The 21,720-nt window shown below is 46.7% G+C and overlaps 1 protein-coding gene across 2 annotated transcripts in view; it reads right to left on the minus strand.

The window, feature by feature from the left end:
• Nucleotides 1-9,470: 9,470 nt before the first annotated feature.
• Nucleotides 9,471-21,720, minus strand: part of FAM167A (family with sequence similarity 167 member A) — a 42,915-nt gene continuing 30,665 nt past the window's right edge. For both annotated transcript variants that reach the window (XM_019440937.2, XM_019440939.2), the window contains one exon: nt 9,471-12,750. In XM_019440937.2, coding sequence (XP_019296482.1) covers nt 12,487-12,750 — 264 coding nt within the window. In that variant the 3' untranslated portion in view covers nt 9,471-12,486. The remainder of the gene's footprint in view (nt 12,751-21,720) is intronic.

Genomic DNA, 21,720 nt, shown 5'->3' on the forward strand with positions numbered 1-21,720 from the left:
CTGCCCCTCCCCCACCCCTCTCTCCATCACACATATGCACAAGCTCTCTCTCTCAAAAATAAGTAAACATTAAAAAGAAAGAAAATAGAAACTTTTCAATTTTTCTCCTACATCTGTGAAGATGGTCTTTTTTAAAAAAATGTTTATTCATTTTGACAGAAAGAGAGAGATAAAGTGTGAGCGGGGAAGGGCAGAGAGATAGAGGGAGACAGAGAATCCCAAGCAGGACAGCCTGACATGGGGCTCCAACCCATGAACCATGAGATCATGAACTGAGCCAAAATCAAGAGTGGGAGGCTTAACTGAGCCACACAGGTGCCCCAAAGAAGATCTTTTTTTTTTTTTTTGTAAATTATCCTGTTATGGTGAACTATATGAATTAATTTTTTTAAATTTTATTTTAGAGAGAGTGTGAGTTGGGGAGAACAAAGGGGGAGAGACAGAGAGAGAGAGAGAGAGAGAGAATCTTCAGCAGGCTCCGTGCTCAGCATGGAGCCCAATGCAGGGCTCGATCCCACAACTCTGAGATCGTGACCTGAGCTGAAATCAAGAGTCAGGCTCTCAACTGACTAAGCCACCCTGTGGTGGACACCCAGGTGTCCCTGATTTTTGAATCTTAGTCAACCTTGAATAGCTGGGATAAATCTTATTTTTTGTATATTGCTACATTGAGTTTGCTAGTATTTTTTTAATGAGAGATATTAATCTATACTTTTCTATTTTCTTTTTGTAAGTCTTTGTCCAGTTTTGATTTCAGAATAATGAAGTTCTCATAAAATGAGTAGGAAAATATGTTCTCCTTTATCCTCTGAAAAACTGCATAAAACGGTCTTCTTTTTCTTTCTATTTGAAAGCATTCACTGATGAGACCAATGAGGCCTGGAGTTTTCTTTGTAGGAAGGCTTTTAACTAAGAATTCAATTTCTGTAGTACCTACAGTTACTTAGATTTTGTTTTTGTTTAGTCAGTTTCAATAATCTCTGTGTTTCAAGGAATTTTTCCACTTCATCTAAATTGTCAAATTTAGATTTGAGTTTTTTCATAATGTTCCATTATTATCACTTCTGTAGGAATCTATAGTGCTGCTCCCATTCAGTACTTTTATTTTTATTTTTTTAAGATTTTATTTAGTTAAGTAACCCCTACCCCAACATTGGACTCGAATTTACAATCCAGAGATCAAGAGTCACATGTTCTACTGACTCACCCAGCCAGGCGCCCCTCCCATTCATTCCTGCTGTTGGTAATTTGTGTAATCTCCCTCTTTCTCTTTAACTGATCATTTTAGCTAGAGGCTTATCAATCAATTTTACTGATCTTTCCAATTAACTTACTTTCAGTATCATTGATTTTCTCGATGGTTTTTGTTTCTATTTAATTGATTTTTGTGTTAATATTTATTATTTACCTCCTTCTGCTTATATCAGGTATTTTGCTCTTTTTTCTTTCTTTTAAAAAAAATGTTTATTTATTAATCTTGAGAGAGAGAGTGTGAGCAGGGGAGGGGTAGAGAGAGAAGGAGAGAGAGAATCCCAAGCAGGCTCCATGCTGTCAGCACAGAGCCTGATGTGGACCTCAATCTCACAAACTGTGAGATCATGACCTGAGCTGAAATCAATAGTCACGTAATGGAGTGAGCCACCCAGGTGCCCCTCTTTTTTCTAAGTTTTTAACGTAGAAGATTATAAAATTTATTTTGGAATTTTAGTCCTTTACAGTATAAATATTTAAAGCAAATTTCCCAAACTCTAATTATTGCATTAATTGGAATATCACAAATTTTGATATATCATCCATTTCGCTTGGCTTGAAATATTTTCTAATTTCCCCTTGATTTTTTTTTTTTTTTGATTCATGAGATATTTAGTAAAATGCTGCTTAGTTTTCCAATTATTTGGGGATTTTTCAAATAGGTCTAGGGAAGGACAGATCTGCACAGGCTCATTTAATTTACCGCTCATGCCCTCTGGCTCCTCTAAGACGTGGGATGCTCAAGATGCTTCTTTTCAACAGCTATCTCTAATATGTTCTAAAATAATGTTTTCTGTCTGATTCCTAAGACAGAATCTTTTTCTGAGATTCAGGTGTGAAGTCTTCATACCAAGGAAACTTTGAGGTTGGCCATGCCTAGAAGGCCAAGTCTTGATTTGCCTTATTCGTGGACAAGTGGAAAGAGCACCAGCAGAGGGAGCCAGAGACCCAGACCAGGGGAAGTGACCTCCCACCCTGAATGCCCACTTCTGGCTCAGCTCAATCATAACCGTGGGACAATGCTATTCTTTCTCAGGATCCAGACAGCCACTTTCTGTAAACACTTGAGGTAGATGAGACATAAAATAATTCTGAGGCTATTCATTTTCCTCACATTTATTGAGGGACCTGACCAGTCTGGGTACTGAGTTAGGTCCCAGGAGTTTATAAAGAGGAAAATTACAGTCTTATTGTGAAGTCAGCATAAGCACAGGAAAAGAACATCAAATGTGTAAAGGGGCAGAGATAAAATCACACACACATATTAATATATATTAATCACTTATCTAGATAGTTGGTCAGAAATATTCTGATGTTAAGAGTTATTGTACAGTTTATTTGTGTAAAGTCAAGATGTTCACGGTTAACAATTGGACATTTGGTGACAAACTGCAGGCTGGAATTTGAGCTGGTCCAGAAAGAGAATCACACACCCAAACTCCTGAGGTTATAGAGGATGTTTATATGGTTTTGATTGTTTATTCCTTCCTTTCAGTCATTTTTCCATTCAGGTTTTGAGAAAAAAGTTATAGGTATAAATTGGATTATTTCTTGAACTTAGGTTAGTATTAAGCTTTAGAAAGCCCCTTCCCCACCCCATCCCCCTCTTTTAAACAAACTCTGTTAGTAATGTATCACATGGACTTTGCTGCGGTGCTAGTTTACATTTTGGTATGCTGCCAGGGGCAATGAAGGTGAAAAAATACTGTCTGCTAGAAAGGAAGGTGGCCATCTGGAGAGAGGGGTGCAAATCAGAGAGGCATCTTCCCCTGAAAGGTTAAAAAACAACAACAACAAAAAAAAGCAAGCAGGACCATATAATCAAAATGAATGGAGACATATCCAACTGAGAACAATCAGTCATGAGGAAACACACTATAAGGAAGGGAAAGGGCTTGTGAATGTAATCATTTTGTTTCTAACTCATGGGAAGAGAGAGAGAGAGAGCGAGAGCAAGAGAGAAAGCAGACAGATTGAAGAGGAAAATTGAATTACTTGAGTCATGGTCTTAGAAAGTTCTCTCTCCTGGAGAGAAAGCCAGATTTTAGCTGCAGGCTGAGGAAGATGGCGGGAGCTTTGGAATCAAGCGAAAGGGGAAACTCTGGAGTAGTCCAGGAGTAGCTTTGAGAGAACAAGAGAGAACAAATGGAAAGATGCAAAACTTCCTCGCTTCTCCATTATAATCTGGAAAATGGTCACAATAACTAGGAACTGGAGCTTGAAAAAGTGAGAAGGAAAAGCACCACATGAAACGAGATTTCAAAACTTGTAGTGTTTTCAGGTTAATGGCCATTTTATCTTCTTTAAAAAGGATTGCATTCTGGAACGGAGATAAAATATGAATTTCAGCTGAGATAGCAGGAAGGAAACCAAAGTGTTGTATATACGCCATTGGTTTCTACCATCTTGCTTCCCTGGAGCTGGTGCGGTGCTTGGCACCAACAGGATATTAAAATATATTAGCAGATTAATTAAATGGTGACAGAGTGCTCCAACTAGAGATTTTGGTTTCTGAGTGGTGGAAATAGCATCTGAACTTGGAATTTTTCAGCAAACATGGAAAGTGATGGCAATCGCAAACACCAAGAAAATAAGCAAATACCAAGGTGAAAATGATTGGTGTTGCTAAAACTTGGGGGTGGGGGGTGGGGGGAGGGGAGCATCCCACATGTAAATAGATTCCTCAGTTTCTCCAGCAGAGGGCACTTTAGGATTTCTTTAACACAGTTGGGTCTGGATGACAAAGGTCCAAAAAACCCGACTGTTTACAGAAGGAAGAATTTCACAGATTTGTTTTCTCAGACCTCTGGAAGGTTCTGGCAAGGGGACATAGAGATGGAGGGGCTGCAGGAAAGAGAAGGTGTTGGGAAGTCCCGGAGGAGGATGCATTCCCAGCTCTGCACCAGCTGGGCAGTGACTGTAGCTAGTCACTTCAGCTCCTGGACCTGCTTCTGCTTCTTCTTTGTCTTTTTTAAAAATATATATATTTTTAATGTTCATTTTTATTTTGGAAGGAGAGACAGAGTGTGAGCAGGGGAGGGGCAGAGAGAGAGGGAGACACAGATTCCAAAGTAGGCTCCAGGCTCTGAGCTGTCAGCACAGAGCCGGACGTGGAGCTCGAACTCATGAACTGTGAGATCATGACCTGAGCTGAAGTCGGATGCTTAGCCGACTGAACCACCCAGGCGCCCCTGGGCCTGCTTCTTTGTACGAGGAAAAGATCACTTTCTGATGGCGAAAGCTCTCTGACCTGACAGCATGTGATATACCCTGATGGGGTTCGTGAGCAAATTGCTAAGAAAGAATTCTTGAGATGTCTTTGGTGCAAAAAGGTGATTTTTTATTAAAGTATGGGGACAAGACCCGTGGGCAGAAAGAGCTGCCCTGGGTTGTGAGGAGTGACTGATTATATACTCTTAAGTTAGTGGGGGTTAGGGATAGCGTAAGTCTCTAAGGAATTTGAAAGCAAGGCTTTGGAAGCCTTGAGGGGCTAGCTGCTGTTAACATAAGGTTACTTTTAGTCTTTAATAAAACAAAAACATTAAGTAAGGCAGCCATGAGTTGCTTGAGGAAGGTGTCTCTCAGTGGGATGCAAGCTGTAAGGAGAGTTAACGTAAGCTACATTTCTCTTGCCTTTGTTTCCCTCATCATATCCCACCTCAGCAGGGTGGGGTCGGTATAAGGCCATGGCTTCTTTTACATTTTGTATGATTTAATTCTGGTTGTGAGTTAATCATGAGTTCAAACATGGCAAGTCTGTGTCTCTCCTCTCCCTTCTCCCCTGAGACTCATCACTCCCCAAGGCTGCTCCTTGCTCTCTGCTTTGCCCCCTTGAAGGGGAGGCTGTCATCTCCTCTAAGGTCCGGGCTCCTAGTGTCACAGCCCCTGTGATGAGGCTCCTGGGTGTCCTGCAAGTTCAGCACATCTGTGATTGATGGCATCCAGCCTTCCCCACTGAAGGAGTCAGGCATTCGGTTTTAGAGACGCTTCAGAGATGCTTCCGTACTTCAGAATCTGTAAAGGAGTCGAGATCCCGTTCTTTGGAAGGCTTCTAGGCCCCGACCCAAATTGTCTACTCCTTCCTAGCAATCGCAGTGGGAGCTGGGGAGGACGGTCTTTGTCAGAGCCAAGACTCTTGGCTCACCCTCCCAGAGAGGAGTAGTTGCTGACTTGCCTTTCATCCACTTCCTGAAAGAGACCACTCAGGAGGCTTTTCTAAGGGAGACTCACTGTCTCCTCTGCTAGAAATAGAAGTGGCTGGAAACTTAGAAACTTGTTTTTAGAAAATCTAGTCCCGTCTCCTGGGACCCCCCTGGAACATTTTTATGATGGTTCATTCAGTCTTGTCTTTCCTTAGAGTTAGCAGAGCTCAGAGAGCAGCCCCCACCCCAACTTCAGGTTGGGGTGGGGGAGAAGGGGGTGGAGGATTCAGCAGATGACATTTTGTGTTCCTTTGTCTCCAGCTGGAAGCAGCAGTAGAGAACTCCTTCCTCCCAGTGTCTGGCCCCCAGGCTCCCCAGGGTTTCCAGGTGCCTCGCCCTCTGTGGGCTGAGCTCTGGTCATTTCAGCAGGGCCCCTGAGGAGCTGCGCGGGAAGTGGCCTGTCAAAGGTGGGACAGACAGTCCGAGCAGGCACTGAGATCAGCGGTTTTGCTCAACCTGGGGTGTGGACTCAAATAGGCTGTGGGGTGCCTGGCAATTCCTCTGGCTGCTAGGCCTTGGATCCACGCCTGCTCCCTGAGAGTCAAACTTGGAAACTGTGATTTCTGGGCCCTGTTCTAAGGACCTTATTAAAAAGGGGGAGGGGTGGCTCCCCCCTGGGTGGCTCAGTGGGTTAAACATCTTGGTTTTGGCTCAGGTCATGATCTCACGGGTTCGTGATTTTGTGAGTTCGAGCTTTGCGTCAGCTCCGGGCTCTGCCAGAGATGTTTGGGATTCTCTCTCTCTCTCTCTCTCTCTCTCTCTCTCTCCCCTTCTCTCTTATGCACCCCCCCCCCCCCACACACACACACCTGGCTCACTCTCAAAATAAATAAATAAACTTTAAAGTAAAAAAAGGCAGGGGATTCAGTGCAGGAAGAGAAGGTTATTTCATGTTTTCTGACTTGATGTCAACTCTGTGCTTTAGAAAATCCTCCCCTCGTTTGCTTTTTCCTTTGCCTTCTTTCTTTCTTGGCCTCCTCTCCCTTTCCCCTCTCCCTTCCTCTTCCACCCTCTGTTTTCTGCTCTGTGGTCAAGGGGAGCAGAGCCCAGAGCCAACTGGAAGGAATGTTGTATCTTTTACCAAAGGACTAAAGTTGCTGGTGCCCACAGAGGGACATTTGCCATAGGACCTACCTGTGTGACCTCTCAGAAGAAAAGCATCCATCCCTGAGTCCCATCTGGCCCAGCCCAGGGTCCGGCAGCAGAATAAAGCCAGTACCTGTCTCTGCAGGCTAAGGCCGGGTCTCACGCTTGTTTGATGTTGTGCCCCATCGGTAAAAAGTTTTGTGCCTATCCCCCTCCCCGCCGACAGGTTCACACTTCATACAATACATCACTGTACAAATGCATTGTGCACATTTCAAGCATATTAAAAACAGAAAGAGACTAAAAATATGGCTGAAGTTGTCCTGTCTTCTCACCCCCTCCTGCGTGTCTGATGCACTCCTTGGGGTCTGCTGGCCCAGGTGTCTGCAGCACCGCAGGCGATGGGCTTTTGCAGGTCACTCAGGGTGAGGTGGGGAAGAATGGTGGGGTGCTCACTAATAGCTTGTTCCAAAACATTCCGGCTCACCTTGGCACTGGGCGCACGGTAAGCTTGTACTTCCTCCTCCACTGGAGGCTTGGCTTGTCCACATGATTTGTTCTGGCCAAAGAAATATGAGCAAAGAAATAAGGGCAGAATCACTTCCGGGGGTGGGGGGCGGTAAGCTGTAAGAACCAGGGATGTAGGAAGAGGGAGGGATGGAGGAACAGCAAGGGTCTTAGTCTGCTCCAGCCACACAAAGGCCCACAGCCTTGTGGCTTCAACAGCAGGCAGGTATGGTCTCTCAGCGCTGCAGGCTGGAAGTCTGGGATCAAGGTGTCCACAGGGTTGGTTTCTCCTGAGGCCTCTCTCCTTGACTTGCAGATGGCCACCTTCTCCCTGTGTCCTCACATGGGGGGACATGTCCCTTTGTGTGTGTGTCCTGATGTTCCTTTCCGGTAAGGACACCAGTCCTATGGATTGGGGCCTATGCTAGTGACCTCATTTTACCTTGATTACCTCTTTAAAGGCCCTATCTCTACATAAATCACATGGGACACAACACAGCCTATGACAGCATGCGAAGCCGTTACTTTCCAGAGTAGGCGCTGGCAGAAGAGACGGGCTCTAGAAAAGTTACCACGCAGGCCCTGCAGGAAGCCCCGGAAGGTGCCTGCCGAGCTTGTGGAAATCTGGCGCAGTTTCAAGATGGCCTCCGTGAGCCACCTCTCCCAGCGGCGCCTTCCTGATTCTTCCAATGGTTCTGTAGCCCCCAATTCCCAAATCAGGTCCTTCCCTTCCTGGAATGCTGACACTTGCACTTTCCCACCCAAAGCCTGACTGGTACAGATAGGACAGGGCAGAGAGCGTTCCTTCTGCCCTCCAGCCCCATGCTACCCATGCTACCCGAACCCAGCCATGGCACCCCCTCCGGGGAGGCTCACAGTGCAGTGGGCGGAGGCCTCCCCTTCGGTGCCTAGGAAGGCGAGTCTCCAGGAGGGAGATGAGGGGGGCGGCTTGTCATTTCCTAACTCAGGTTTCCCTTGGGACTCGGGATGTTCTTCAGCAAGTTAGCCTTTCTCAGTGCTTTAGCCGTCCCAGCGTGGAGAAACAGGTGAGAAGACAAGCGATCGATGAAATGGTTTAGGAAATACACTACATGAAGCCGAACCGGGCCTTGCTGGATTATTTCCCAGGGAAATTCCACACAGTCCCGGTGCCTGTCCCTGTCAGTCAGGGACATGTCCACAGTGAACTTATCACCTCGCAGTGAGTGGTGGAGGACTGCTTTCCAGAGCCCTCAAACATTTGAGGTTTCCTTTCCTGAATCAATTTCCTTTAGCAACTGCCTCGCTGTCTCCATCACTGTTTGCTTTGAGCCTGTGAACAGGGTATTTAAAAATAGCCGAGTCTGAAAGCATCAGTGTGCCTGAGTGGTTCCCATCCCAGAGGGCTTGAGGTGGTGATCGCCCTGACTGGGCTGGCAGGGCCGTCTTTGGCCCCACTGCCTTCTTCCTCCAAGGCTCCCACCACAGCCTTCTTCCCTTAGCTGGCAAGAGCACAGGCTGCGTGGCTTTGATATAGAATCAGGACCAGGGAGATGCTTCTGCTCCTGCTGAGAAGCCAAAAGGAATGTCGTCAACAGAGTTCAAAACCCCCTTTCCGAACAAGATAGTTAAGATCGGCAGGAGGCTCTGGAAGCCTCTGTTTTGACTGTCGTCACCAGTCCTTGAGACATACACTTAGCTGGGGCCACGGGGCAGCTAATGTAGCATCAGGCTGTGTCCCTGGAGAAGCTGAAGAATACCTGAAATATCACTTCTCCTCTCCCCATACTCTGGTCATCACCTTCCATTCAGTCTCCAGACCTCTAGATGTTGGAGTCCCAGGATGCTGTACTTAATCCCTTTCTTTTATGTCCTCTCTCTCTTCCTTGAAGAATTTATCCAGCTATGGTGCTCTAAAAATCATCCAAATACCCAGATCCAGAACCCCCAATTTATGTCTCTAACATTGGCCTTTTCCTGAAGTCAAGGTCCCTTTATCCAACCACCTACTCACTCCCCACTTGATTTCTAATAGGTGTTTAAATGTACCATGGCTGAGACCTAACTACTGGGGCCGCCCCTCTGCCCCAATCATGCGCCCCTCAAAGTGTTCTACATCTCAGTAAATGGCACCCCCTCCATCCAGCTGCCAGCCAGAGAGCTGTTCTTAATTCCTCTGTTTCCTTCACTCGCCGCATCCAAGCTATCAGTGTGTCTGGTTGGCTTTACCTCCAAAGTAAATCCCAAATCCATCCACCCACCCACCCTTCCTTCCTCCCTCCCCCCCCCCCTCCCTTCCTTCTTTCCTTCCTTCCTTCCTTCCTTCCTCTCCTCCCACCCTACTACCCTCTCTCTTGCTGTCCCTTCCCTTTCTCTCTTTCTCTTTCTTTGTGTGTCTGCTATAATAGGAACAAGGTAAAAGAAAGAAAATTTCTTCTCCTTACATAGTATCCTCTTTTGAAATATTTTTATTTCACTTCTTCTAACAGCAATATAGAAACAAATAATCATAAAAAATAAGATTATAAATTGTCCATTGATTATGTAATAGCACTTGGTATTGCTACAGGGAGGAGGTCTGGGGCTGGATCAGGCCAGCTCAAGCCTACCCAGGCTCTCCAGGCCTCTGTGATCTCTGCTGAGTCCATGAAGGCATCACACAGTGCCGTGCACAGTAGTGTTGATGGAAACCGCACGTTTTACACCCAGTGTCCTCGGGGACGACAGAGAGATGGGCAGATAATGAATGAAACTGCAAACAGTATTGTATACACATGGTAAGCCAGAGCATTGTCCTAGGGTGCTGGCGACACAGGTGGGCCTGCAGCTGATTCACAGACATCTCTTGACCCCCCGCAAGGCAGGCTCTTCACAAAACTGAACTGACTTGTTGAGTTATTTGTGTTCCCTGTGAAAATAAGGGAGCTAACAGACATTGGATGATGAATAAGGAGATGTACCTGGTCTCTCCCCCTCCACTCTTCCTCTCTGGTCCCCTCCTCTTTCTCGTCTGTCCTTATTCCAAAATAAAATTCTCTTGGGGTGAACTAAGCGAAAGAGCTGAGACCTATTCAAAAAAGTATGCCTTGATCTCGGTTTCCTCTCAGAGAACAAAGCAAGGAAGGGACCATTAGGTTAACCGAACAACTAAATTGCCCAGTTGACGCCAATTCAATTGGGTTGACAAAATCAACAAAATCACTCAGCTTTAGTTGAGTCCAATTTTTTTCAATTACTGTAATGACTGATTTCTAGAAAGCAAAAAGCAATTTGGCATTGTTTGCTGAATATGGAATGGGCTTTCCTGCGTAGTTCGAGTATGTGTACCTGTGTGCCCTTCCAGAGTGAGTGGTGAGTGGGTGTGGGCCAGCCCGCTACCCCACCATCCCCAGGACTCATCTCAGAGAAGCCGGGAAAAAATGCCTCTGGAGCGCTTGGCAGTGTTTGTACATAATCCCTGAGGAGAGACAGTGTGGGGTAGAGAAAATCTCCCTCCTTTCCTGCCTGAAGGGAGCTGGTCTAAAGGGCCAGGCATTCCACTGAGGTCTTTTCTGTGGACCAATCCTCTGGGCCTCAGACTTCCCTCACTGCTTAGAGAGTCAGGCTGAAAACAAATCTTAGCTATGTTGATATACCTTCTTCGAAGGAAGTGTAAATCCTCTGGCTCTTTGAAATCACAAGAAAGTGACCATGTTCTTTCCTAATTAGGGAACATTCATTTACATCCTCTCACTGCCTGTCCACAAAAGAAAAACAACCTTCTTCATGTGGGTCAGGGTGTGTGTGTGTGTGTGCGTGTGCACGCGCATGTGTATAAGTGTGCATGGGCCCTGATGAGACTATACAGGAAGATGAAACATGAAAGAATATGAAAGAACGTGAAACATGAAAGAACACTTTACTTCGACTACAGAATTGTGATTGGTAATATGTGTTCTGTGGGTCCACTTTCCAGCCATTGCTCTGAGTTTGACCCAAATATTCTGAATGGCAAAGTGAGAGCTACATATGGGGGCTGAAGGAGGTGGAGAGTAGAGGGGTTGGCAGTTTGTGGGTTTGGCAAAGCATTAGGACCATCTTTGGGGTTCAAGTTCATTAATAAATGATCTGTCTAGGCATTATTAATAATGATTAAACCTGTCTATATTCTATAGCCACTAAAGAGCTGTGTAACCTAAGGGAAGTCATCTTCCTTTCCTGGCTTCACTGTACTCCTTTATGAACAAGAAGTCGTGATCAGATGATGTCAAAAGCCAACCCTCCCCTCCCCCCACCCCGCTGGTGGGAGAACACGTGCCACGTGGCATTCTACCAGGTTCGCTTTCCTACCCTGTTGAGGTCTTAGTCCTCACCTTCCTGATCGTCATGCTTGTTGTTAGGGAGAACCTTTTAAAGTCAAATCCTGAACTTCTGGACTTGACCTACCCAACTGGCATCACCATTTGGACAAAAATCAAACAGTTATTAACAAGTTAGCAACAGATTAGTAACAGTCTGATTCAATTAAAATTAGTTATTTAAATCAGGCACAGAATCTCAGAGGAGGCTCAGGGCAAGCTTCTGAGGTCCCTCCAGTCTTTCTGGGGAGGGCAAGAAGGACATAGAGGTGACACCACCAGGAGAATTCGGGTTGTGGGAAATCTGCTGACAGACTTGCCTAGTCCACTTAGCCACGCCCCTGGAGGAGCAGGGTGGCGGCAACAGGGCTCTTTGGAGATTGGGATTGGTGTGTGTGGCCAGGGAAGGCAACAGAGGGCATCTGTGCTTGCCCCCCTCAAGCTGCACGGGCGTGTCCTGGCACATGCTAGAAACAAGTTACATGGCACTGGTAGGGCCAAGGTCTAAGACCGACAGCAGCCTGGCCCAGCCACTCACCGGAGGCACTGGCTGCAGCTGTGGGGCCTGGGTTCCCAAGCTCCACTTCATCACTGCTTCTGGTTTTCCCTTCCTGGTGGGTCCCTGTCAGGGCTGCTGGGTCACCTATTTAGGGTGAATTTGAGCCAGTACTTAGAAGACGGCAACAGGAGATGGGCTCATCTGACATACCTACTCATCTCCCTGGATGCCCAGTGCTCTTGGTGAAGCTTTTGGCAAGAATCACAGCTTTTGGGGGTCCCCTCTGGGATCCCAGATCATAGCACCAGTGATTCTGGGAGACAAGAATGTAGGTCAGTGAGGGGAGGATGGAGACATATTATCCTGGGAGCCAGGTCTCACTGAACATCTGGAAGGAGATGAACACTGGGGTCACAGACAGTCAAGGGTTGTTGGGTTCCACAGCAAGCTGGGACCCCTGAGAGAGCACCTGCCAGGAGTCTGGGGGTCCACGGTTCACCAGTCACAGGAAGCCCTTTCTCTGGGGAGACCCACTCAGGGTGACTCAGCCTCAACTCCTTTCCCGTGTCCCCTCCCCACCTCCCGAACACTCTCTCCTAGCTCCTCTGCCCCCTTCTAGGGCTTCTCAGCACAGAGAGAACCTCCGGGAGTTGATGTTCATCTTGGTGACTCCAATGAGCTTGAGTGGTGTGGAGAGACTGAAGGAGGAGGCGAGCGGGGAGTCACAGAAGAGATCAGACAGCTCATCCCGTTCCTCCAGCTCATAGGTGGCATCGTTGAGCATCCTCCTGTGCAGGTCACAGGTCTGCTCGATCTTCAGCTTGTTGATGTCACTGCGCAGGCGCATGAGCTGTCTGGCCAGCTGCTGGTCCTGCAGCCGCATCTCCATCTGGAAGGGAGGAAGGGAGCATCAGCAGAGAGCTGGGCTGGGGGTTACAGCTCCACAGTCTCTGACAAACACAGACCCACTGATAGGAGACCTAATTAATACCTTGCATCATCAGTTGGTCTACCTGGAGATATTAGCATGTTCCCTGCTCCAGGAGGTGAAAAGACATACATAGCAAGGTGACAAATGGGGACAGATGGGTTTCCCAAACAGTACTTTGTGTTAGGCTAGATTCAATGTCTAAATCCTGGAATAGATGCATGTCAGTCCTGGCTTAAAGTGCAGTCTCATTGTTTACAGGTACGTACGGATGGAGTAAGAGTATAATGGAATGCATGGGAATGACAAATACCAAATTCAGGAGCATGGTTACCTCTGGGTGGGAAGGAAGGAATGTGATGGGGAAAGGCAGATGGGGGCTTCGGCTGTGTTGGTAATGTTCTATACCTTATGTCCGGTGGTGGGTATACTGTTATATTATTCTGCAAACCTGTAAACAATTTACAATGCCTGCAGTGTTTCTTAACAAAGTTTCAAAAAAAGCCAAAAAAAAACATGCTAATGTTTGTTGAATATCTTACTATGAACCGCATTGTTCTAAGCTCTTCAGGTATGGATTAGTCTGCTCAGGCTGCTCTACAAATTACCATCACCTGGAAGGCTTAACCAATAGATGTTTATTTTTCATAGTTCTGGAGGTCTGGAAGTCCAAGATCAAGGGGTGGGCTGATTCCGTTATTACTGAGGGCCTCCCGCACAGCTTGCAGACGGTCACCTTCTTGCAATATGCTCACATGATGGAGATAGAAGGTTCTGCTCTCTCTCTCTTTTTTTAATGTTTATCTATTTTTCAAGGAGAGAGACAGAGTGTGAGTGGGGGACAGGCAGAGAGAGAGGGAGACACAGAATCTGAAGCAGACTCCAGGCTGTGAGCTGTCAGCACAGAGCCTGAGGTGGGGCTTGAACCCACAAACTGCGAGATCATGACCTGAGCCGAAGTCAGACGCTCAACAGACTGAGCCACCCAGGCGCCCCTCTGCTCTCTCTTTTTATAAGGACATTAATCTCATGATAGAGTCCCTACTTTTATGCCCTCAAATCTAACCATCTCCTAAAGGCCCACCTCCAAATACCATCACACTGCGGGTAAGGGCTTCAACATATGAATCTGGGGGGGTGGGGGGTGGGCCCAAAGATTCAGTCTATAAAAAGTATATTAACACGCTACAGTTAATCTTTACTACAACTCTGCTAAGCAATATCACCATCATCATCCGCAATTTAGAAATGAAGAGGCAGAAGCTCGCAGAGTCAGTTACTATGTGATCACAAAGGTCATAAATGGCAGAGCTGAGATGAGAAACCCAGACAATCAGACTCCAGAACCCAAACTAATGACAAGGAAGTTCTGCCTTTTCAGGTATTGTTGATATGGAGCTAGTTCTGTGCTCAGTGAACTAATAAAAGGCTCATGATATCTGGTCTAACACCCTTACGGTTTCCAAAATCCATTCACGTGCTGACTTTGTCAGGACAGTACAGCCAGCCCTGAGGGATGAGCCTGGCAGTTTGGATGAGCATTTTACAAGTCTGGAAGGGTGTCAGTGAGTTGCTCAGTCACAGTTATGCCATGGCAGAGATGGGGGCTGGAGCTCACAGGACATCCTCAGGCTCCCAGCACAGAGCACTTTCCATTAACAACCCTGGGACAGGTTATCAGCTGTTCCCACTTGCCTGATAGTTGATTCCTTCTCACTGTTTACTCTGCCTATAATTGCAAGTGGTTCTTGTTTTAGTATTTTTGTGTCTTCAAGCTCAGCTATGCCTTTTGCCTGGTGCTTGGAACCAAACTGATTTGGAGAAATCAACCATGAGATCCCAGAGGGAACCTTTCCGTTGTTATGCAAGTGAACACACCTGTTTGCACTTGTCCCCTGTTAAGGTTTGGAACCCAGTGCCCTCCCTCATAGAAAAGTAAGTGACTTCGCCAGTAAGCATTTTATTTATTTTTTTTCTTTCATTTTTAATGTACTTCTATGGATCCCCTTTCTCTCCATTTCGTAGATGAGAAAAATCAGGATAAAAAGTCTTGCATGGGGATCAGCAAAGTTTTTAATGGCGAAATTGGTATTAAAGTTCATAGCCCCCAGTCTACTAGCTAACTTCTCAATCCTTGGACATAAAAACCCAAATTTATTGCCAACCAGAAATTCTATTGATTTAGAAGAGCACCAAACTAATGATGGCAGGCTCATCACAGGGCAGTTGGTCATTCATTCATTTGTTATGCAGCCCTTAGTCATGCCTGGAACGGGGCCAGGTGTTGTCTAAAACCCTTCTGAAGCAGATGGTGGTCAAGTTTGTCTGAAAGATAGTGTCCGCTCACTCTCATTGCTTCTGGGGTCTTGATTGAACCCCCCCCCCCCCATTTCTCCTTGGGGGTATTCTGTAATTTGGAGATAGAGCTCTTTGAAAAGATAGGAACTTCATGTTTTAGGTTTGAACTTTGTCACCAGGAGTTGGATCTTAGGTCTGAAAAGATCCTTTAAAGTTGGAGAATTTCAGGCTTGAGCAGGTGTCCGGGAGTGTCTGTGAGATGCAGCCCGCAGGGGTGCCTGGTAGAGGAAAAGGTCTACTTTTCTATGGCCAATTGATCCAGTCAAAGGTCAGAGAACAATTTAGGACTGAAATCCCATCAGAGTCAGCTGGAAAAAAGGAGTGACAGGAAGGCACATGTCCTGTTCCCTTTGACTGGACAAAGTCCACCTTGGTGGAGTCACTTCACAGACTTATTTACCTTGGATTCATTCAACTCTGCATAAAGTAAAGAAGAGAAATAAAACCACGCTTTCAACAGGGCTGAGGATTCTGGCCATCGTTGTGCCCAAAGGAACACGAGGGGACTGGGAACCTGCTGTTTCCCCAGCGGGTCCTGGTTCTGAGGGTGCCTTAGTGTGAGTACCTGCTTTAGGAGTCGCTCAGAGTATATGTTTTGTTATGACCCCTGCATGTAAATCAGCTACTGCATCTGAGGCACAGAGAACCAATGTTTGTTCCAACACCACAGGGAAAACCGGTGGTGTTGGACCTATTCACACTAAGGGATTTTCCAAGGGTGACTCTGTGCCTTAAACATCAATTTGAGGCCCCCCTGAAGAGGGAACTCCATTGGGAATCAGACCAAATCCATACAGAAATGAGCTCCTATGGCTGAAAAAAAAAAACTTAAGCCAAATGTGCAGGGCTAAAAGGATTTTTGCCCCCCGAAATTTTTTTCATCGGAATAAAATACACATAACAAAATGTTTACCATCTTAATCACTTTGAAGTGTGCAGCTCAGTAGCAGCAGGCACATTCCCATTGACCTGTGGCCATCACCATCTTGAGACCTCTTCATCTTGTAAAACTGAAACTCTGTCCCCGTTAAACACTAACATCCCACCCCACTCCCCACCCCCACTCTACTTTCTGTCTCTATGAATTTGACCGCTCGATGTACCTTATGTAAGTGGAATCATGCAGAATTTGTCCTTTTGTGACTGGCTTATTTCACTTAGCATAATGTCCTCAAGGTTCACACGGCTAAGAGGCTTTTTGATAAATGAAACTTTCTCAGAAATGTTTAGGGGACGTCAGGAGAATGGCAGCTCCTGAGGAGGGTACCGAATGAGAGCTGTGACATGGTTACAGAGCAGGGTCTGGGCTGGGGATAAAGGCCCTCCTTCCTTTTTCTTTCCTGTCTGCCACAGATGCACGTGGGCAGCAGTGACATCATCCCCCATCTCCTGCCACATACTGTCAGGTGCAGCTCATATAGATTATTTCGCCGCATATGCTCACAGCTCTAGATGATAGGTATTTCGATCTGTTTCACGGACAAGGAAACCCAACTCAGGGAAGTTAAGGGACTGTTCAGGATCAGCCAGGCTGGGCAAGGTGCACTCGGATCACCCGGGGGCCCATCAGAGCCCAGAGCTGGTGACCTCCCCATGGTTCCCATTTACCTGGAGGTGGTCTGGGTCCCAGAGGCAGTAGAAGGGTTAGAATCTGGGGTTCGAATCTGGATTCCAGTGGAACCCCCTCCTCACTAGTTGTGTGGGTTTGGGCGAATCACTAACTCTCCTTGAACTTCTGTCTCCTCATCTAGAGAAAAGCGATAATGCCTATTTCAAGGACTATGAGAAGCATATTAGATAATAAGGGATATGCCAAGTAAGCTGAATAGTGCCAGTCAAACAAAGGTAAGAGGTTCACCGTTTAAGCTCTTTCTCTCCAGGCCAAGGTGTAGAATGTGGAAACTGGCCAGAACTTCCCACTTTTAAGACTTTATTAAAGAGACTGAGACACTGGCCCTAAAACCTGGTCCTTGTGACTCAACTATCAGTGTGAGTTTAATGCTCTCCCTGGCAAAGACTCAACTGTAGGACGTGCTGATTTCCAATCCCCCTTCCCAGGGTGGCCTGTTGTTCCTGCAGAATAAAGGCATTTGCTGGATTTTCAGAGGAGTGCCTACAATTCCAGTAATCCTGTAATTAGGGCATAGTACTTGGTGAAAGGGGGAGAAATGTCAGCACATTGTGGTAAAAGGTTGTGTTCCTACCGGGTGAGGAAGCTCACGAAGGAGCTGGTGGATAATCGGTGGCCCTGCTGCAATAGCCAATGAATGTAGGATGGCCAGCCGAGGAAATTCACAGAAGTACCTAATGTGAGAGGGCTCTGCTGTGAGGTCTCTGTAGCCAAGTCTCAGGGGAGTTGGAAGAGGGGCTAACTCCTGCCTCTGGGAGGGGTAGAATAAAAACAAAGGCTGCAGTAAACTCATGTGGAGAACAATATGGCAGTTCCTCCAAAAAGTAAGCATGGAGTTATCACATGATCCAGTAATGCCTCTTGTGGGTATATCCCTACACGAATTGAAAGCAGGGACTTGAACAGATACTCGTACACTCGTGTCTATAGCAGCATTATTCACAATAGGGGAAGCAACCCGTGTGTCCATCGATGGGAGGACAGATAAACAAAATATGGTCTGTCCATACGACAGCATATTATTCAGCCATAGCAAGAGATGAAATCCGGACACGTGCTACAGCACGAATGAACCTTGAGGATGATATATAAGTGAAAGAAGCCAGACACAAAAGGACAAGTACTTTACAATTCCACTTACATGACAGACCTAAGTAGTCAGACTCACAGAGATAGAAAGCAGAATGGGGTTGCCAGGGGCTGGGTGGGGGGCGGATACAAGAATGAGGAGTTAATGTTTAATGGGGACAAAATTTCAGTTGGGGGAGAAGGAAGCACTTCTGGAGATGGACGGTGCTGATGACCGCGTAACAATGGGAATGTCCCTAATGAGTTGTACACTTAAAAATGGTTAAAAGGGGGGCGCCTGGGTGACTCAGTCAGTTGGGTGTCTGACTTTCGCACAGGTCATGATCTCATGGTTCCTGAGTTCAAGCCCCATGTCAGACTCTGAGCTGACAGCATGGGGCCTGCTTGCAATTCTCTCTCCCTCTCTCTCTGCCCCTTCCCCTGCCTGCTCTCTCTCTCAAAGATAAATAAACATTAATTTTTTTTAATCTTTAAAAAATAAAGCAATGGTTAAAATGGTAATTGTATGTTATATGTTATATTTTACCACAATTAAAGAAACAGAAAAAACTACAGATTTGGGGTGATGATTCTGACTTGATTTGCCCAGGGCCTTCCCGGTTTTTGTCCCCAGAGTCCCATGTCCCGGAAGCCTCCCTGTTCCCCGGCAAACAGGGATGGCTCATCACTCTCCCTTCAGTAAGTGTGGATGTTGCAGGCATTGGTGATGAGGACCTATCCTGGTGGTCAGAGGCTCATCTGTGTGATGTGTTCTTTTTTTTTTAATTGTTTTTTCAACATTTATTTATTTTTGAGAGACAAAGAGAGACAGAGCATGAGCAGGGGAGGGGCAGAGAGAAGGGGAGACACAAGATCAGAAGCAGGCTCCAGGTTCTGAGCTGTCAGCACAGAGCTTGATGTGGGGCTTGAACTCACAAACCGTGAGATCATGACCTGAGCCACAGTCGGATGCCCAACCGACTGAGCCACCCAGGCACCCTGCGTTCTTTTTTTTTTTTAAGTTTATTTATTTTGAGAGAAGACAGCCCACGTCAGGGAGGGGCAAAGAGAGAGGGAGAGAGAGAAGCCACGCAGGCTCCATGATGTCAGTGTGGAGTGGGGCCCAACACAGGGCTCGATGCCATGAACCATGAGATCATGACCTGAGCTGAAATCAAGAGTTGGACGCTTAACTGACTGAGCCACCCAGGCGCCCCTGTGTGATGCATTCTGTAACTTGAGTGGCACTGGGAACTGAGCAGATCCTGAAGGAAGTGGAGTGGTCTGGGAGGTTAAAGGCCTTTCTGAGGTAGGTTGGAGGAGCAGTGGCCACAGAAAGAGGGGCTCAGACCACCTCTGGGAGGTGGAGAGAGTACAGTATAACCTTGGTTTGCGAGCATGATTCGTTCCGGAAATGCTTGTAATCTAAAGCACTTGTATATCAAAGCGAACTTCAAGAACCATTGGCTCCATTGTGATCGTGTGACCTACGGCGTCACATACGACTAGCGTTGCAAGACATCCCACATTTATCAAGTTAAAATTTATTAGAAATGTTTGCCCATCTTGCAGAGCACTTGCAGAAAAATTTACCTGCAAACCAAGCTTTTACTGTATTTTGTTCTTTGGCAATGGCCCTTGCAGCCTTTGGGAGAAGCGGCATTTTTGTGGCCATCTGGAGAATTTGCTTCCTTCCTCAGCACACCTTGCCCACCAGCTCTGTGTTCACTTGCTCAGTCTAGAACACTCCTTGATGCTTTGGCATTCCAGGGAAGCGAATGCCTTCGTTCCCAGTTGCCACTGGGATGTGCTCGAATGCTTTCTTGGGCCTGCTATCCACAGGTCTAAAATGTCCTGAAGATTTAAGGAGTTTGAAAAAATACAAAAGGCATGTAACTATCAGACTATTGGGAGCACAAGAAGCAATTCTTCGGAACATGCCGCCTTAACCCACAGCAGACTCTGCTTCCTAACACGAGTGGTCACACCTGGCGGGTCAGACACAGCCTCCTCCGTCCACACAAGTCGTCCCGGCAGCCCTATCTGTGATCTGTTTCATTTCTATTCTCTAGTCCTTCATTTTCTGGAGGATCCTGCACCTTTGCCCCTGAAAGTTTCTGTTCCCTTAATTTGGAGAAAACAACAAGACAGGCGCAGTGGCATGAGACAAGGCCCTATGCACACTTGTAAGCACATTTGGGGCAGAGGTTTGCAAATCTGTCTCTAAAGCTCACCCCGAAGAAACCCAAGCACCAAGGGCAAACCAGAGGGGATATGACTGAGCTGGATTGAGGACCATTGGGATTAGCACAAATCCAGGAAGACAGAAAGTATCCCAAGGTGATCAAGGGCATTTTGTTTAATCCCCATTTCTGAGGCTCGTATCTAAGCCACCCCAACCCAACAGTTACAATTAGTCTCTGAATGATGTTGAAGAGAGGAAGAGTATAAAATCCGGGCTATTTTCTCAGCCGTGCATGAAAGGACAGCATGCGCTCTATTCTCCCCGAGTCTTAATTCTTGAACCTTAGAAATAGTTTTTGTAAGCTGTCTGGTGATTTTTATATAACTTAGCCGAAAGGTCCAGATTATTGTTTTAATCAGCACTGTGTAGGAGCACACTTAGAAGCCTGGAGAAAATATTATTCATTATTTGATCTTGGATTTGGCCTCTGAGAAAGAGCCAGAATAACGTTGTTAGGAAAGAAAGCAAGTGGTGTCGTTGAAATGTGCTGCTGGAGGCAACTTCAGGGTCTGGGAAAATTTTTTTCATTTTTTTTCAAACACCCCTAGAAACCAAACTGTGCATGGACTGATTTTCAGGCAGAGCTGTTGACTCAAGTGTTTCTCAAAGGTCCCTACTCTGGCGGCAGTGGGCCACCGTTCCCGGCAAGTGGAGGCTGCATTCACAGGCCACCACACACTCCCCGCGGCTGCTGCCTTTGGGCAGATGCCAAGCTGGACATGAGTTTTCTTGGATGCCGCTGGCCTGGGGTGTGGGTGGCCTGAAGGGCACCATGGCTCCCATCCCCTAGGGCAGAATATGACATGTCTGTCTGTCTGGGCTCCTCCGAGGGGCTCTTGTGCTCCCCTTGGAGCCATTGTCTGCTGGGAAGGAAAGTTCGAGCAGACCTCAGAGCCAGCCCAGAGAGCAGGGGGCGCTTCAGACCCTGCCAGGGACTGTCCATCCTCTGTGGTAAGAGTCAAGCTCTATGTATATGATAAGGTCTTTGGTTTTCAAACTTGAAAGGTCCTAGGCCAAACTGCATCTTTACTCATGAGGCCAGCCTTTGGGAAGGACAGAGTGATGCACTCTGAACAATTCCCAGATCTGTCCCAAGAGGCTCTGAGTTCTAGCTGGCTTTGGTCTCGATGCTTGCGTGACATCAAAATTCACATGTTGAAATCTTCATGCCCAATGTGATGGCATTTGGAGGCGGGGCCTTTGGGATGTGCTTAAGTCATGAGGGGTGAGCCCTCATGAATGGGATTGATGATCTTATGAGAGAGTCCAGAGAGATCCCTCACCTCTTCCACCACGTGAGGACTTGGTGAGAAGTCTGTGACCCAGAAGAGGGCCATCTCCTGACCCTGCTGGCTCCCTGATCCTCGACTTGCAGCCTCCAGACTGTGAGAATTAGAGGTCTGTTGTTTATAAGCCACCCAGTCTGTGGTATTTTGTTGCAGTGGCACCAAGGGACTATGACACCGTCTTAGATCAGCCCTAAGGAGATGAGTGGCTCTGGGCAGGTGATGTGACCCCTATATGGAAAGGGGATGCTGATTACCTTCCCCTACCTGATAAGATTGCATCCTGGACACAAGGTAGGCCTGGGAACTGTACATCTGAGAAAGGAATGTTGGGAAGGACAAGC

Source organism: Panthera pardus, unplaced genomic scaffold, assembly GCF_024362965.1.
Source record: "Panthera pardus isolate Hobbes unplaced genomic scaffold, ASM2436296v1 HiC_scaffold_13, whole genome shotgun sequence".
Lineage (NCBI taxonomy): Eukaryota > Metazoa > Chordata > Mammalia > Carnivora > Felidae > Panthera > Panthera pardus.